We start from the raw sequence: 16,861 nt of genomic DNA on the forward strand, positions 1-16,861 counted from the left end.
TGTCTTTCTCTCCTTATCAGATAAAAAGAGCTTTAACCCACTGTCTCCCTGTCACCACACTTCCTGTCCTCACCAGTAAGACTTCCGTCATGTGTGTCGGCCTCCTTTCCTCACCAACTTTTACCCGTCGCCTCCGCCTCTCTACCTCCCCTCTCTGCCTCCCTTCCTCTCCATGACCTGCTGAACCAGCACACACCCGTCTGTCTGTCAAAAGGACTGAACAGGTGTCTCTGCTTCTCCCCCCCTCCCCTCTGCAGCATTAGCCACACATATACATGCATACACACACACGTATGTATACATGTGTAGACATCATGCACGCACTGGCAAACACTGCTTGTTTTTGAGGTAAAACTTGACTGGTTTTGCTGGAACCACACTGTATAGTGTATGCTGACGGTCACTAACTTACTGACCTGTGACTCTCTGTGCTGTGTTTCATACACACACACTCACACACTTGCACACTTGCACATACACAGAACAGTAAATCACTTTAGGGGGGGGTGACCTAAAGGTGTCTTGACAGGAGCATATGAGCCTGCAGCCGTGCACGACTTGAAGAGAGTCCAAAACACTCTTCTTCTAGCTGCTTTATAATAAACTGTCCCCCCTTTCTTAAAGAAATCCTGCTTACACTTTTCTATCATCACATCATGCGACAGTCCAGCTCCTAACATTAAATCGACTGCTCTATCCTCTTCTATGTTAAAGTCAAGTGCAACAAACACAGAAGTACTTATTGTCCTGTAATCTGTTCCTCACTCTTTCAGTCTGCAGATGTCAAGGGGGTAAATTGCTCCAAGCAAAAAGAGAGGGGTGGGGGGGTTGGTGGGGGTGAGGTCACTGCAGGGGAGGGGTGAAGTTTGACAGTCGCTCACAGTTGGCACTGATGATCCAGGATGCTTTGGGGCAGACGGGGGGGGAGAGGGGCAGAGAGAGCGAGGCAGAGGTAGAGACGGTGAACTTCTATCGGAAGGAGGACGAAGGAACCGCAGATCCTTTCCCTCCTTGCGTTTCACCTTCAGGAAAAAACCCCCCAAAAACTAAGGATATGAAAAGAACATGAAAGAAAGAAATCGTCATTAAACGCATTACGAAGTTCTCTCTTTCCCTCTCTTCCTCCATCTCGCACCTCTCTCAATTTAATCTTAAATCCACTCCAATTTCCCCCGAGGGACTCAATTCTCTCTTTTCCTGTAAGTATTCTCTTTCATTCTCTTGCTTTTATTCTCTCTGTGTTTTTTAGTTCCTTCTTGTGACTCAGCACCCTGCTGTGAAACAATGCCTGTGCCAGACGTGAAATCTCAATCAATTGCTTGTTATTTGATTGCATTAATGAACGAGAGGCCTTCTTTTGGACTCTTTAGGCTGTAAATAAGTGAAGTGTGTGCATTTATCGGATTGGGAATAGGAAGAGCTCTGCGGTGATTTAGTATGCATAACCTCAGCTATTCCAGAGTGTGTGTGTGTGTGTGTGTGTTTGTAGAGTCCCTTCAAACAGGCTTCCTTTGGGTGTTTTGTGGCTGGCCAGTTCAAATCAATATTGTTAATAGGTTGTGTGTGTATGTGCACTAATGCAGCTCATGTAGATTCCCAGCTCTCTCTCTATTTCAGAGTCAGCTCATCTTCCTTTTAGTGGAAGGCACATTTTTGGCCTGCCGTCCCCGGCGCCATGCTGTAGGTGTTGCGAGTTCGTGTTTGTCCGTCGCAATCAGTGTCCTCCAGCCCTGACGTCCAAGTATCTGCTGGGGTTTCTGTCTCCCTCACTCACGTGAACTCGACTTTTTCTCCTAGTCTTCCTCGTCTGGCTCCTTGCCCTGTCTCTCTCTAAAAGCCTCCCATCTGTTTAATTCTCTGTGTCGTTAGTTCTGTCTCTGTGGGTGGGCCTTGTGACTCTCTGTGTGATTATGACAGGCTGTCTATAGGGAGGCCTGCTGTTGCCAGAGCGGCTAACCATAAAGTTCAGTCTGCCTGTAGGTCTGAGAAGCTTTTCGTCTCTATTTCCTCCTCAATGTATCTTCGCTATGCTTTGTGTGCCTCTATCAATATTGGTTTGTGTCTATCAGTGGATTAACAAGCATCTGTCTGCCTCTCTCCTCTGCTTCCTCCACTCTTCTGCATTCCCAACAGTGAGAGACAGAAGGAGAGGAGTCCATTCCTCCTGGTAGGGTGACGCCAGGAATTTCCTCTTTCTCTCTGCTCCACTTCCTCTCTCGTGCCCCCATCGTCTCCCCCCCCCCTTCCACCATGACACTGCTGGCCTCCGAGAGGTCGCTTCTCATCCGGAACAAGTTCCGCTCAGGTGAGGATTTGAGCTCATGCCAATTAAAGGAGAGAAGGACTCGTTTTCCCACAACAATGGCTTTTCATCTCAGGCGCACATGCATGATCATCAATATTTTGAGTTGAAATGTCTGCGAAGATTATTGGCAAGTCAGTCACACTGTTGATCATGTGATCAATCCAGTGAAGGTTATTGATCATGGCGAATGGATTTAGTGATCGCTCCCTACAGACAGACATATGGAGATGTCTTGAACAGAAGTAAATCCGCTGACCCCGAGGATAAAGATCTCTGAACGTTACTGTCTGACACTTCAATCAGGAAACGGGCTGGTTTGTTGTGCTTATGGAAAAAAAACTGACTGTGGGTCTTTACCAGAAAAGTCCTCATTATTTGAAGGTTCTGCAAACCAGATTTAAAATCTATGTCTTATTAATAATTCAAACAATCAGACCTCACCTATAACACCCCCCCCCCGAGTTACAATTATTATTATAATTATTATTATGTTAAAAATGTAACAGTGAAAAGCTCAGCTAAGCTGCTTCACCTTGATGGTGAGTGTGGTTTGATCAGATCTGAATGACAACTGTAAAGCAGCAAAAGCAAACGACCCCACAATTATCCTCGGATGTTGGTTCTAATATTGCTAAAGTAGGAAGAGGTGTACCAAACCTTTTGTCTGACTCTCGTCCACATCAAATCAGCCATTAAGGGTTTGCACAAAAGCAGAAATCCCAAACATAAAATAGGCACAAATGGCCCGAGTTTAAAGGAGAATGATGTCTTCATGCATTCCTACCAAAATGTAAATATCATTGTCAGTGATAGGTGTGATAATAACCTAACAGTGAACCGTTCAGGAGGCAGCCAGCAGTCTGTGACAAACAGCATTAGGCAACCCTTCCCAAGCTACACGATGCTAGTTTCCCCAACAAGTTGCAGCGGCTGCTGCTGAGTTCCCACGCAGCTGTCATAAACGGCTGGCAAAATAGAACGGCGAGAAAATGACACAGACAGTCCCCTAGGTGTGCAAACACCTGCTGGAAAACGTGATTCTATAAGCAGCTGCTCTGTCAGAAAGCGTATATGCACATAGCTGAGCTGGAGGAATATATTTTATCTACCACTATATCCAACTTGTTGATCCCTTTGTCAGCTAGCATTATGATTGCACTTAATTCGAACTTGGACGTGCACGTATTAGATGATGACATCCAACTGAATAGAATAACAGCGATTATTTATAGCTTGTAGCCACTTGAAACAAAGCATCTGATAACTCTTTGTCTTTGTTTTTCACAGCTTTAAAGCTGTCGGCTCTTCATCTGGAGCGTCCCTGCAGAAATTTTTAAAGATTTTAAGACAATTACTGACTTTTTGGTGCAAAAAGGGAAAATGTATTATATTATATTTATTTGGCCCTTCAGGAACAGTTAAACTACCTTAACACTGCTTCCCTATCCTGTTTTAAACCCAGGGGACTGATACGTAAGGCTGCTTTAAATACAGATCTTGAAACCTTTTAAATTTTAGAGTTAGAAAGGCAGGAAAGAGCAGGAAGAGTATAGTTAGCAGCACATATGAGAGTGATGTGAGGGGGAGGGCATGCATGAGAGGCTTGTGGAGAGAACGGGACAGCTGAAGGGGGGGATGGGACCAACAGAAATAGACATACTGAGAGATAAATAGTTATTGCCCTCCACCCCCCCCTCGAGCAGTCCTCTCCTACCCTCCCCTTGTCAGGTCTCTCAGGTCTCAATGCTTGCTGAAATGTAGCATGCGAGGTGGGGGGTGGGGACTTTGTGTCACGGGCACAGCCCTTCCGTGCTTCACCTGTTTGTGTGTGTATGTTAATATGTGCGTGCCAGCATTCAAGGAGATATATAATCTACAAGCACTGCAAAGTCATGGGGTAACATGAGTTTGAAGGCCATATCATTTAACAGTGAGCGTGCTGTCTAGCATTGCTTAACTCCGAGCTTCCTACGTCAGTCTGATTTCTTATTCCAGATATGTAATTTTGCCTTCAATGAAATGAAACTAATGTACTGTTCCATCAGTGTAATACTTAATCATTTTCTTGGTAACACAGCTCAATCTTGTCTTTCAGTCCTGCAGCTGAGGATTCAGAACCGAAGGCTGAGTGAAATCAATGCAGACTCAGGTTAGTCTACGTGTATCATTAACATTGTGATTGATCCATTACACTATGACTGCAGGGTGCATTTCATATTAATGATCTTCAAGTCACTTCTTTTCAGTGGAAGGCGATTGCTCATTGATTTGCCCAGTTTTTTAAATTTTTTTCTTTTTAGATTTTACTATACTGACCTTTTCGTTTTTTGTAACAGCAAAATGGTTGGATTAATGCTGAATTTATTTATTTATATATTAAAAAAAACTTTTTTTGTACATGAATCTACAAAACTCAATAAGGCTCTAGGTTTGATCTGCAGTAATCAGAAATCTAGAAACGTGAATAAGTAAATAAGTAAACAAGTAAACATTGACTTCACATAGGATATGAAACCCACCCTCTTAGGTTAAAGTCCTCGGTTTAACCGTTTGTTTTACCAGATCTTGGTTTCACAGATTTTCTTTATACTACTCGCCTGATTTGTCTAAAAAACAACAACAAAACAAAATAAATAAATCAACACACACACATATATATATATATTTTAGGTATTTCTTAGCCTTTAGACAAACTGGTGACCTGACCTGGCTCTAACCTGCCTTTCACCTCATTATGGTTAGGCTAGGCTCGAGCCCTCCCCTTGGATAAGCAATTAATCAGATGAATGGGTTTGGTTTTCTAAAGCCTGAAAACACAGTTAAAAGGACGTGTGAGCATTTAGTTCCCACTCAGACCTTTTAAATTACAATATATTGAAAGGGTAGTTTTTTGCTACCTTACTTTTAATATTGTTGTATTTTAGATGAATAATCCCAGCATTACCCAAAAAATGGATAAAGTATTTTTTATACCATAAACAAAATAAAAATAAAATATACTAGCTACTTTACTAAATACACCTTGCTAGTACTGGGTTGAAATGGTCAGCAACAATACTCAGGTAGTCTGTGGGATTTAAACAATGCTCTGTTGCTATTTAGCTCAAAAGTGGGCCAAGAAAACATCCTCCACACCATTACACGACCACCAGCAGTCTGAACCACTGAGACGTGTCAGGATGGATCCATACTTTCATGTTGTTTATGCCAAATTCTGATCCTATCATCTGAATGTGGCAGCAGAAATTGAGACCCAGAGAACTGCCACTCACAGGATAGTTTCTGCTTTTCAGACCAGTATCTGTAAACTATAGAGATGGTTGTGCAGTAAAATCCCAGCAGATCAGCAGTTTCTGAAAGACTCACACCAGCTCATCACAGACTTCCTCATTCTGATGGTCAGTTTGAACTTACAAAGGAAGCTCATACGCATTTAGTTGCTGCCATGCCATTAGATCATTAAATATTTGCATTAGCATGCAGCTGAGTATGTGTACCTAAAAAGTAGCTGGTGAATGTAGATATTACTCCATATGTAAAAGCACATTTTTATTTTTACTTTAAAAAGTCTATTGCTGTCAGTAGATATGCACTTTATTAGAAAGGGGAAAAGTTCACACGCTGAAGACATGAGGATAAATATATAAAGCTGGAACAATCAACAATCATTATCTGAAGATGTGAGCATAAATAAATTGTGTCATGCACAGAATTCAAAGTGCCGAGTGCAGAAATGTATTAAAAAGCAGACAAAAACAATCCCCATCCGACAGGCAGGCACCTTGCTTCACTTCCCTCCTGGCTGCAGGTTACTCCGTTTTTGATGCCTGCCAACACAAAAGAGTGTCTGAGATGCTTCATGCTGTAACTTGGAAGGATCATTTGAAAGCTGACGCTGCTTTGTTGATGCACCCCATCACCTGAGTTTCTATTCTTCTAGGCTACTGTTCTCTGAAATAGTCTAATATGAGAGTTTGGATTAAGAAAAACAAATTATCTTTTTTTTTTAAACTCTGCTTTTCCACATTTCATCTTTAACTGCATGTCTGTCTGATTGGAACAGGGCTGAAATCCACGTGCCCGCCTCAAAAAGCTGAGAAAGACCAGAGTGAAGCTCTGGTGAGTTGAATACTGTCTCTTTTTATAAAAAATTAATTTCTCACACTTCACACCAAACTGATTTTGAAGCATCCAACACATTTGAACCCTCTAAATATCTTTATGAATCTTGGTTGGTGATTATATTAGTAAGAGTCCAAATGTCAGGTTACTGCTGTGAGTTCATAAGAAATATAATTCATGATTAAGTCTCTTCTCAACTAAAGAAAACTAATTTGCACTAGTTTCAATAGAAAGTCTCCCAAAACCTTGCAATAATCCTGGTGTAATAATATGTCATTAGGCTGCACTGACAATAAAGTTTTATTCAACTTTCCTCTGGGCCTTGGCTGTTGGTTTGACCCTCTGTTTCCTGATGCAGCGTCTAACTGATGACGGTGCCACTCAGAAGTTGCCTCCTGGTGGTCTGAATGCTGAAACTGCACAAGGTGATACCATGCCCACAGTAACGTTGCTGTCTCCTCCTTGCTTTGCTCTGTATGCTCCCAGCGTAGCTCACTGTAACACACTTCCCCTCCTGTCCATTTCTCTCGGTCTGCGTTATATCATATCTGTGCTGTTCTCCGCTCCCCGTCGTACAGTAGTAGTAGTAGTGCAAAGATGTGAAGTGTGTAAATCTCACAAAGGGCTTTGTGTTTCATCAGCTGTCAGCGAGACTGAAATGTGACCTTGTAGCACACTTTAACGCTGCTCCACATGCAGCCGGCAGGACATATCAGGGATTGACAGCACGTGATAAACCTGTCAATCCAGGAATCAGAGTCATCATTTTCGGCTATTACTGAGATCTCCCTCTCTCATCATGCCACTCACCTCCTTCTCCTCTAATCTGCCTTTTAATTTTAAAACACTATGATTATAGCATCTGGCTTTTCAAAATGTATAATTTCCTTAATAGTCCTTCTGTGACATTTTAAAAATGTGTGATTGCGTGCGTGTGTGTGTTGCCTTCATTTCCAAGGGAATACATTTCCCCATGGGCAGGCGTGTTTACTTGTTTTTGATGCCTCTGCTGCTTTGAATCGGGACTGATCGCCTGTGGCAAAGCTGTTGCGCACGCTCACGTTGCATATGTTCTGAAATCCTGTTGCTTCTCTTTCTCCTATCTTGCCTCTTTCCACTGATCTCCCATCTGTCCCGTTCTCCTCATTTATCTGCACCATCCCTCCCACTTTCTCCCACCCGTAGAGCGGACTGCGTGTGGGGCCCACAGGCAGAAGAAAGCTCGCCAGGCGCAGGACCTCACTGAGAGGATCCAGCGCCCGCCTGGACCTGTGGAGCAGCAGCTCGAACGCACGCCGCCTCCGGAGAACGGTGAGTCAACGCGCATCTGCATGAACCACCACACACTTCCCCCCCCCCCAGCCTTGTCTTTTGACCTTACTTCCATTTGCTTTTCATTTCCTCAGGTCCTGCCTCCTTCCCTCTGACTGCTGATGTCTTCGAAGATGACATCTCCTCCTCATCCTCACCCACGGAGCAGCACAGCACTCACCAATCACCAGCTTTTTCTTCATTGCCGAGGCTCTCAGGTGACCAATTACTGAGCGACTGCTCGGCTCTGGTCCCGACCCTTAACCACGGTCCCTGTCATGCTCAGGTGAAGGAATGGCACTAAGTATATAGTTTTAATAAAAACACACATATTTTGGAAAAAATGTCTAATATGAGCTCTCAGTTATAACCACGGACAAACATATTAAAGCATATATTCAGTAGCTGTTGAGTTTATAAATAGCTTCATATGTCAGCTCTAATAATCTGATACTCTGCCTTCAGTCTGGTTTGGCAGTGCTCCCGGGAACCGAGGGCATCAGACAACCTATGAGCGTAAAGCTGAGTGACTCAAACTCCATGGCAACGACTGGGAGGCCGACTGGGATGTATCTGACCTCTCAGACCACACCCCTGCTGCCAAAGGTAAGCTGGGGTTAATGCATGCTCCTCCACATACAAACCCCGCTGCTTTAAGCTACATGAAAACAAAAGAAGAAAAGCCGTGCACATCTTGGCGCTGAAAAAGGACGGTTTGTGGAAAAGTCACATTTCTGAACTTCCGAGTTGCTGTCTTAAATTCTTAAATTATCACAAGCCACAAAACAAAATGCATGACATAGCATGAGAAAAAAGCTCATTTTAAAAATACTCTAAACCTTATGCAATTCATGCATCTCCAACAGTTTGTACTCCATAAAGGACACATGCTGAGCAGCTGTCATGGACGCTTTCCTTTTTTCTTCTATGTTCTGTTTTCGGTTGCTCTCATTCACAGCAGATCATCTGTTTCCATTTCTTCCAATCTTCTGCATCTTTGTCTGCATCTCCTTCTGTCACGCCAACCACCTGCGTGTCCTCTCATCCATAAACCTCTCTGCCTCCGCCTTTCTCCTACTAACCCAGCTCCTCCAGCTTTCCCAATATTCCTCCGACGGTGTACCCAGTATCTCCCCTCTGAAAGTGTCCAGACCAACTTAATCTCACCTCTCTTGCTTTGTCCTTGAACCATTCAAACTAAGCTGTCCCTCTGATGTACTCACTTTTTAAAATCCTGTCCATCTTTGTCACTCCAAATGCAAATCTCAGCACTTTTAATTCACCCGCCTCTGGCTACGCCTCACATGTAACAGCTGGTCTCACGAGCATCTTGTAAACTTTCACCCTTGCTGGTACACTTCTAGCTGTCATATATACCACAGATCTTTACTGTATGTGGGAATGGATGTAATAAAACATCCACAGAGAGGGGGAGACATAAACTGCATCATTGTTAAAACATTAACCCTTCTCTACGCTTTGACCCTAAAAGTCTAAATCATGGACTTTGACCTCAGACCAATTTCATAATTGAATAACCTGGATCATGTCGCTAATATTGCTACTTTTCATGTAATACTCTCTGGTTATATTGTTTCTCTTTTGTGTTCTTTAGTTTTTACCACTTTCAAAATTTCTAACAATGATACATAAGTGTAAAAAACACTTACCTTCTGCATGCTCTGAAAAGATAAGTGTAAAAATGTGCATTTTGCTACATAGAGCTAACAAAAATCCTACGTGGGTGCTATTTGGTGAGTTGATTATTTTCTGTGTATGTAAAATTTTCATCCAGGAAACAGTGTTTACGTCTTACGCCTGTGTGTATGTGCTTGCTGTAGTTGTACTCACAGCAGGTGTACAACGTGAGAGATAAAAGACAAATGTAGAGGTCTTTCACCTAACAGGATGGTCACTCCTGTGAAACAATGCTCTGCTGTAAACTGCTCTGCATTCATTAATGTCAATTTGCACTTCTGGAGGACCTCAGTGTTTGCCCCAGAGGTTAACGCATTCACACATGAGCAGCTTGGTTATATGTCGGAGCCTGCGCATGCTGTCATCTGGGGGGATTTCATGTAGCTTTTCTTAACTGCTATCTCTGTTTTATTATTGGAAAGCACTTTGGTTAACTTTGTTGTTTTTAAAAGTGCTATATAAATAAAGTTGGATTGGATTGTAGCGTGCAGCTAATGATGTCATATGTCAAATGACTCATTTGTTTTTGTTTTTTTTTACTCTTATATGGTTTAAAGTGTTCTTGAAATAACTCACAAGTTTTCTAAATGTGTCTTTATAGACAGCTCGGCCTCCCAACAACCCCTGCACCTCAACTCTGCCTCACTCCCTTAACTTCACCCATCTCCCCCGTCCACGGAAACCGCGGGACACCAAGCCCAAAATGAGGAAACTCAAATATCATCAGTACATTCCTCCAGACCAGAGAGGAGGGGCTGGGACCGGAGGTACCAATATAATTGGTTTACTTAAACAGCAACACTCATTCATCAGATCAAGGTTTGCTCAGGTGATAAAGTGATTGAGTTTAGCCAGAATATTTACGTATTTTCAGGGGTGGGAGCCAAACAGAAGAGCCCTAACCCTACCCAGTCTTTAGACCCAGCCTATTCTGATCTTCTGAAACAGCAGCAGGTCTTCCTTCAGCTTCAAATCCTCCAGAACCAGCAGCAGCAGCAGCAGCAGCAACAACCACAAGAACAGATCACTGTTGTACCCAGGTACACAAACAGATTAGTGGGTGACACAGTGTTGGGTATTTTATTATGATCCTACTTAGCTGATCTTTACTTGAGTTCATGCTCCTGTCGTTCTTTTAGTGGGGAATCTGGTGATCTGAAGTCTTCGGGAGCCATACCACAGAATCCCCAACCTGTTCCTGCTACAACCAATCACACCCCTACGGACACAAACCCTCCATCAAAGCCTGAGCTTCTCCCTGCTAATCTGGTTGATTTAACAGTAAGAAAATCATGTTTATCAGAGAACAGAGACGCTAAAATGGCTTAAAATGTTTGAGAAATGATCCACAATTAAAGGAAACCAAGTACCTACACTAGTATCTTTCCAATAGTCCAATAATTGCCTCCATTTCTTCTTCCTCAGGTGTCAGAGTTACGGCAGCAGCTGCGTAAGCGCGGCCTTCCTGTCTCCGGCACAAAGCCTGCCCTATTGCAGCGACTTCGTCCTTTCCAGCTTCCCAGTGCTTGCCTCACCCCGGCTCCCCTCTGTCAGCTGGGTACCAGCCCGGAGCCACTCACCCCCTGCCCCTCATTGCCATCCAGCCAGAGCCCTGGCTCCAGCTCCAGCTCTGGGCTAGACTCGCCCAGCAGCAGCCCGAACCAGCAGCTTTACATCCAGGATAGGGCAATTCCTAATGGGATTCTCAGCAGCGCTCCAAATAGAGTTCCAAATGGAATTCTAAACACTGTCCCAAACGGTTTCACAAATGCTGCATCAGTCAGTTTGGCGGGGGAACCGTGCAGTCTCACCAACACGGTCTTCTTAGCTCCTGCCAGCACTGCCTCGGGAACTCCAAGTCCCAGTCTTCCCATGTCATCCTCCTCACCCCTACAGTGTGGGACTCCCTGGGGAACTGAGAAGGAGCAGCAGCGGCAGCAGCAACAGCAGCAGGAGCTGAGTGTGGAGCTGGAGATGAGGGAGAGAATGAGGAGCAGGCCAAGAGACCGCTCCACATGTTCCGGCAATGAGGTGAGGACAGACAGACTCAGATTTCTGGTGTGACAGATGTTGATACGAGAAATGATCATTTAATGATGTGACTGCTTTATAAAAATCTTTTTCCACTAGTCTTGTGGAGGATCCCTCCATCCGTTCCTGCAACAGGACCTGGGATGCTCTAGAGGGAAGCAAGAAACAGATGCACACGCAGAGGTGTTGTTTACACGGGTAAACATACAAAACAGAGCACACATGTCCTGGATAAATGGGTATAAATTATTCTGCACAGTGGCACACTAAACAGCCTTCCATCTAGGAGCATTTCTCAAACATGCAAACATGCGCATACGCCACCTGTCAAACAATTTATCTCTTCTTTCTAATCAGGTGTTTTGCTGCCAGCCCTGTGATGCAATTGGCAATGACTTTGAACTGCCAGTGCAGATTACAGCAAGTCCTATTCAGACCTTACCCTCTGTTCGCAGCTTGGAGGAAGAGCTACAGGAGGCTATCCAGAAAGCACAGGTCAGGAGTCTTTGGATGAACAGGAGATCACAAGGAGTATCTTTTGTTCTGTAAAATGAAGTATTTCTCCTTTTCTTTGGCTAACAGATGGACCCTCGGCAGTCCATTGATGACATTCTAGATGAGCCTATTGCTTCTGTCGGTCAGTCTCACACAATTAATAAAGAATTCCTTTTCACTAACACTCGGATTGCTTTCATCGTCTAATTCCTTGTACTGGCTCTCTTTCAGACTCCGTCAATGTGTCTGACCATAAATCTCCTGCCCACTCAGCCCGTTCTCCTTCTCCTCTTCAAAATGATCAGTCCCAGGCTTCCCAGCAGCACCACAAGGACGACAACTCCCTGCTTTCACCTCTTTGCTCCTCTCTCTTGTTGGAGCTTCCTCCATCCCCTGCTGTAATAAACCCGAGCCAGGTAGTCCCACTTCCTCCTCCACCGCCCATCTGTACCTCCCCATTGCCATCCACCAGGAGGTCCCGGAAACGACGGGCTCCAACACCGTTCGACGCTGCTGACTGGCTTGAAACGCTGTCGTCCGGCCTCCGCCCTCTGACCCCCCCAGCAGCCCCCTTTGTCGAGCCAGACTTGAGCCTGGATTCAGATCTAAATGTCAATCGAGTGCTGGACCTGATGATAGAGCAGTGGTGAGGACTTGCGAGGGGTGATCGCTCGTTATTTGTCAGTTCAGCTGTAAAAGTCACCAGCTCCACGCAATGTCGAGAGCTGGATCCATTGCAGCGATCGGATCCAGCAGCTTTGACGGGACAATGAGAACACAAACACATGCGCACACTTTCACCCTATGCACACTCGTAGTGTTTTTTAAAAGCACTTGGGCTCAGCCAGAAATGGCAAACAAGCCACACATCTGTGATTGACACACTCCACAGCACAATGTTTGCAGTGCAAAACAAAAGAAAACCTGGTGGCATATTAATTTAAACATGCTTCCTGGCTGTGCTGGGAGAATGTCATTTCTGACTTATCTCCAAAACCCGTTGTCGGATTGGGTTGAGTATGGCCCCTGGTGTTGACTCAGTCATTGAGTCCTAGCCATTCATAAAGCCCATTCAGAGTGTGTAAAAGCCAGGCAGAGCGCACAGCTTGTGTGTGGCTCCAGACCTTGACCCCGATGCCAGACACACAGTCGGCATGCAGAGGGAGAAAGCTGGCAGAAGCCACACACAGGAAGTGTGAGTACATGCTTGTGTGAAAGTGTGATCTGTGTGTGTGTGTATATGTGCGCTTTCCATATGACTGACTGTGCGAGTGCACACATGGCTGCTCTTGGCTGTATGTGTCCACATACAATGCTTCCAGGTGTATTTATCAGGATCCGAGCCAAAGCACTTGTAGTTATTTGTTTGTTTGCGATTAAGTGTGCCTGCTTGTGTGTGGCATGACAGATCTGTGAGAGGATACACGTGAAGAACACAGAAGAGAGGCCGCGGATTTACAGTAAGTGTCCACTTCCTAAAGCAGACATTTAATTGTGGTCCCTCTGCCAGCGGGCAGTAACTCCAGTGTAGTTATCCTGTGTAATCATCAGAACAACCACATTACCTTGTTTAAGCCGCCATCCTCCAGGAGAGCAATCAGGAAGCCACCCCAAAAATAGTCCCCGTACAAATGCACCAATCAGCCGAGTGAGACTTTCCTCATCACTTTGCAAAAACAGGTGGTCATTTTGTTCCCTGATTAACCCCCAACAGTGTCTGGCCTGCTCCTCGGTGATTATCCTGCTACTAGCAAAAGCCAGATTTAGCACAATTTATAACCCAACACCAAGGCCACACCTGTTCACTTACTGCAAATGAATTCCTCCAATTTATTGCTAAGAATATTAAATGTTTGGTGCATATTTCAATATACAAATGGACCATTAATATTAAGAGAAAATGTATTGTAGCGTTAGCACAAAATACTGTGTTTTAGGGATGAAACATATCACGCGACCAGGTGAGCCTGTCAGTCGGAGCCAATACGCACATTTTCTTACGGGTGACAGTAATCTTAGCTCAAACTTCTACACGATTTACTGGTCGTGCAGTAGTGGGTACATTATTTGTTTGCATAATACACTTTCAGTGAGTTACGTCCATTCTCAACCCCACTTACCATAATGATATTAATGAAAAAAAAATCTGACAGAGGTTATCTGCCATTAACCTCTGCTGTACCAGATGAATGTAATTCAGATACACGATCCCATCTACATAAATTTATTCTAGGCCCTTAATTGGCTGCATGTCCCATCAATCACTTTGGAGAGCTCTGATTGTCTAATTCCTGTCTAGAGCATTTCGATTATTTGATAAATGACGCAGAGTTCTTCTTTTATGTTATCATTATATCTAAAAAACGCATTTGTTCCCTTCAATGAAAGTGAAGCAGTGAGTGCAATTTGATTCATGTAGAGGGCACAGAAACTCGAAGTCTAACTTCATACTACTGTACGTTCTTGTCTTGTTGTTTCTATGTAGGCAATGTGTTGTTGTGGCTTGTCTTCCTCTTATTGTAGTGATAAAGCCAGCCACAGTGAGTTATTGGGATAAGATAATCTGTGCATTGGCAAACCTTCAGCTCAGTGCAACAGCTTTATGCTGAAGCAGTTCTTGTACAGCTTTCAGCAAAGAGACTATGAAAATGCAGCTAAATGTGGATGGATGGCTATGATAATCATAGCGATCAATAAGCATTGCCTGCTGCAAAGAAAAAAAAAGAAAAAAGAAACGAAAAAATAGATTGGCAGGAGAGTAAGATGCTACCTCCTGTGACTTCCTCCGCTTTAGGGCTGACAACAGTCTTTTCCCTGTTTCTTATTTACTTCCGATCGTTGGTGCAGACTTTCCTGAAACACCCCAGAGACTGTTGACTAATTTAATTAAGCCAAAGTTTAATAATTCTGTTTTAAACTGAGTTAAAAACGTTGACTGAAAGCACTGGAGTGTTTCAGGTAACTGTGGTTTAGTTGCTGCTATAAATACCTTATTCTGAAAATGTGAGACAAAACAAAATGTTTTTGCTTGTACGTCTATTTGTAACTTATTTGTGCAAATGTTTCTCTCCACAATGTATTTAAAAGCATTACAAAAATTAAAGTCTTAATAGATTTACTATGTGCCTCCTCTTTCTTTCATCCCTGGACAGGAAGTTAAGTGATGTAGCACACTGAGAGAATTAACAAATGGATGAAGAAAGAACTACTGATCACTGTCCCAAATTACGTCTTATCAAATATTGATGACCACAAAGTAAATTAAATATTCATTTGTGCCAATATGCATCTTAAATATCCATGAAACCTCACTAACACCCACATAGTTCCATAGTTAATCTTCAAAATGGCACAGTATTATAATCCTGAAGAACAATAATATGCTTTCAAATGAAAAGCTGCAGAAGTGATAACGTATGATCTCCGATTACTGATCAGCACGACAGCGATATTATATCGAAAGTATTAAAATGAGGATCAGTCTCTTCATTCATAGACAGACAGGAATACAACACACAATTTCTTTGGCCCAGCTCTTTAAAGCTGCATATGTTGATAAGTTTAACCCTACCGCAGACATGCCACAAAGAGAAGAAAGAAGACGAGACAATCTACTCTCTGTTTGACTTATCCACCCAGGGGTGAGAGTGTGTTTTCACAGGGGTAATACTCCAAAGCTGTGACCAGGGTGTAATGAGGGATTCGCTGTAATGGCCCCTCTAGCCGTTCCACATCACTTCCTCCTCGTTCCTCCCTTGCAATAACTGCTTCCTGCATGATTTCATGGAAATTAAAGGGAGAAAGGTGTGTTTCATATGTAAAGCAGGTAGCTCTTGCCGAGACGTGTGGATTCTCTCGCTCCCACCATCTCTCACTCTCACTTCCTTACCCCCTTATTTCTCGTCTCCTGGGTCGGGGCTGGGTAGGCTTTGATCACTGGCAGAGGGTCGCTATGGTTTGATTTCTGTTGTGCTCCTCTGAGAGTTTTGCTCTGCTATTATAAACCATGTGAGAGAAGACAGGGGGCAGCTACTTTAGCCTGTGTATCACTGAGCGAATCATAATCATGCATACAATATAAGGCAGAACGAGGGCATGCTACCAGATAAAGCAATACATGAGATGTAAAATCAATCAAATCTTTTTACTGAGTGAGCTGTGTGGTTACAAGAGACTTATTAAAGCTGTGCAACAACATAAAGTCCTTCTTCCAATCCCTGGCATCATGTAGATGCCATAAACAAATCCCCTTAACCTACAGTAACTGCCACAAGGTAGCAGAAATAAAATAACACTGATATGTTATCACCTTTATAGGCTATCTAAACTTGCCAATTTATACATCCAATAAATTTCTGGTGAATGTAAGCCTAATATTTACATGCATATTAGCTGATAAAGGATGCACAGTGCTCTGTACAATGGTCACAGCGTATGTTTGCAGCAGGTAGTGTGCATGGTATATACCTCAATAAAAACCACTACATGAACTCAAGTAATTTTAGAACGTCTCAGAAGGTTACTGGGTTTAAATCTGATGGCTGGTCAGGATGTATTTGGACTTTACATGATCTCTCAGGGTTCTCCAAATAGATGCATGTAGGGAAACTGGTGATTGTAAACTGGACGTAGGTATGAGTGTGCCTGTCTCTCTGTGACCCCACCCTGTTCTCACCATGACCCTGAACTGGTTGAGAAAATGGATTAGATGTCTGACACAACCAAAAGCACGACAGCAAGATCTCGCATTAGATCAGCGCACGCAACAGACGGGATGCATATTTTATTGGTGCAGTCCTTTCAACAAATTAAAGACATGGTACAACAGTATGATTACATTAAATCTCTAAACATTGTGGCTTTGAAACACATGATTTACAACAATTAAAACAGGCTGAC

At 43.5% G+C, this 16,861-nt stretch overlaps 1 protein-coding gene across 2 annotated transcripts; it reads left to right on the forward strand.

Moving 5' to 3' along the window:
* Positions 1 to 881: 881 nt before the first annotated feature.
* Positions 882 to 15,080, forward strand: si:dkeyp-69b9.3 (myocardin). Of its 2 annotated transcripts, none has more exons than XM_004550703.6 (16): positions 882 to 1,199; positions 2,134 to 2,305; positions 4,401 to 4,454; positions 6,369 to 6,424; positions 6,786 to 6,852; positions 7,613 to 7,738; positions 7,834 to 8,024; positions 8,204 to 8,344; positions 10,038 to 10,203; positions 10,311 to 10,476; positions 10,576 to 10,717; positions 10,862 to 11,467; positions 11,567 to 11,665; positions 11,825 to 11,962; positions 12,050 to 12,104; positions 12,194 to 15,080. In XM_004550703.6, the coding sequence occupies exons 2-16, from the start codon at positions 2,251 to 2,253 to the stop codon at positions 12,610 to 12,612; spliced, it is 2,481 nt and encodes an 826-aa protein (XP_004550760.2). In that variant the 5' UTR covers positions 882 to 1,199; positions 2,134 to 2,250; the 3' UTR covers positions 12,613 to 15,080. The 2 variants fall into 2 exon arrangements, with proteins under 2 accessions (XP_004550760.2, XP_004550761.2); XM_004550704.6 differs by having other exon boundaries at positions 11,567 to 11,650.
* The last annotated feature ends 1,781 nt before the right edge of the window (positions 15,081 to 16,861 follow it).

Source organism: Maylandia zebra, linkage group LG11 (assembly GCF_041146795.1).
Source record: "Maylandia zebra isolate NMK-2024a linkage group LG11, Mzebra_GT3a, whole genome shotgun sequence".
NCBI classification, from domain to species: Eukaryota; Metazoa; Chordata; class Actinopteri; order Cichliformes; family Cichlidae; genus Maylandia; species Maylandia zebra.

Excerpts from the sequence above, each read along its gene's own strand:
- si:dkeyp-69b9.3 (XM_004550703.6), top strand. The coding sequence starts at position 2,251 with ATGACACTGCTGGCCTCCGAGAGGTCGCTTCTCATCCGGAACAAGTTC. Across the intron at positions 4,455-6,368 it reads TGAAATCAATGCAGACTCAG|GGCTGAAATCCACGTGCCCG; the intron begins GTTAGTCTACGT and ends TGATTGGAACAG. Across the intron at positions 6,853-7,612 it reads GAATGCTGAAACTGCACAAG|AGCGGACTGCGTGTGGGGCC; the intron begins GTGATACCATGC and ends TCCCACCCGTAG.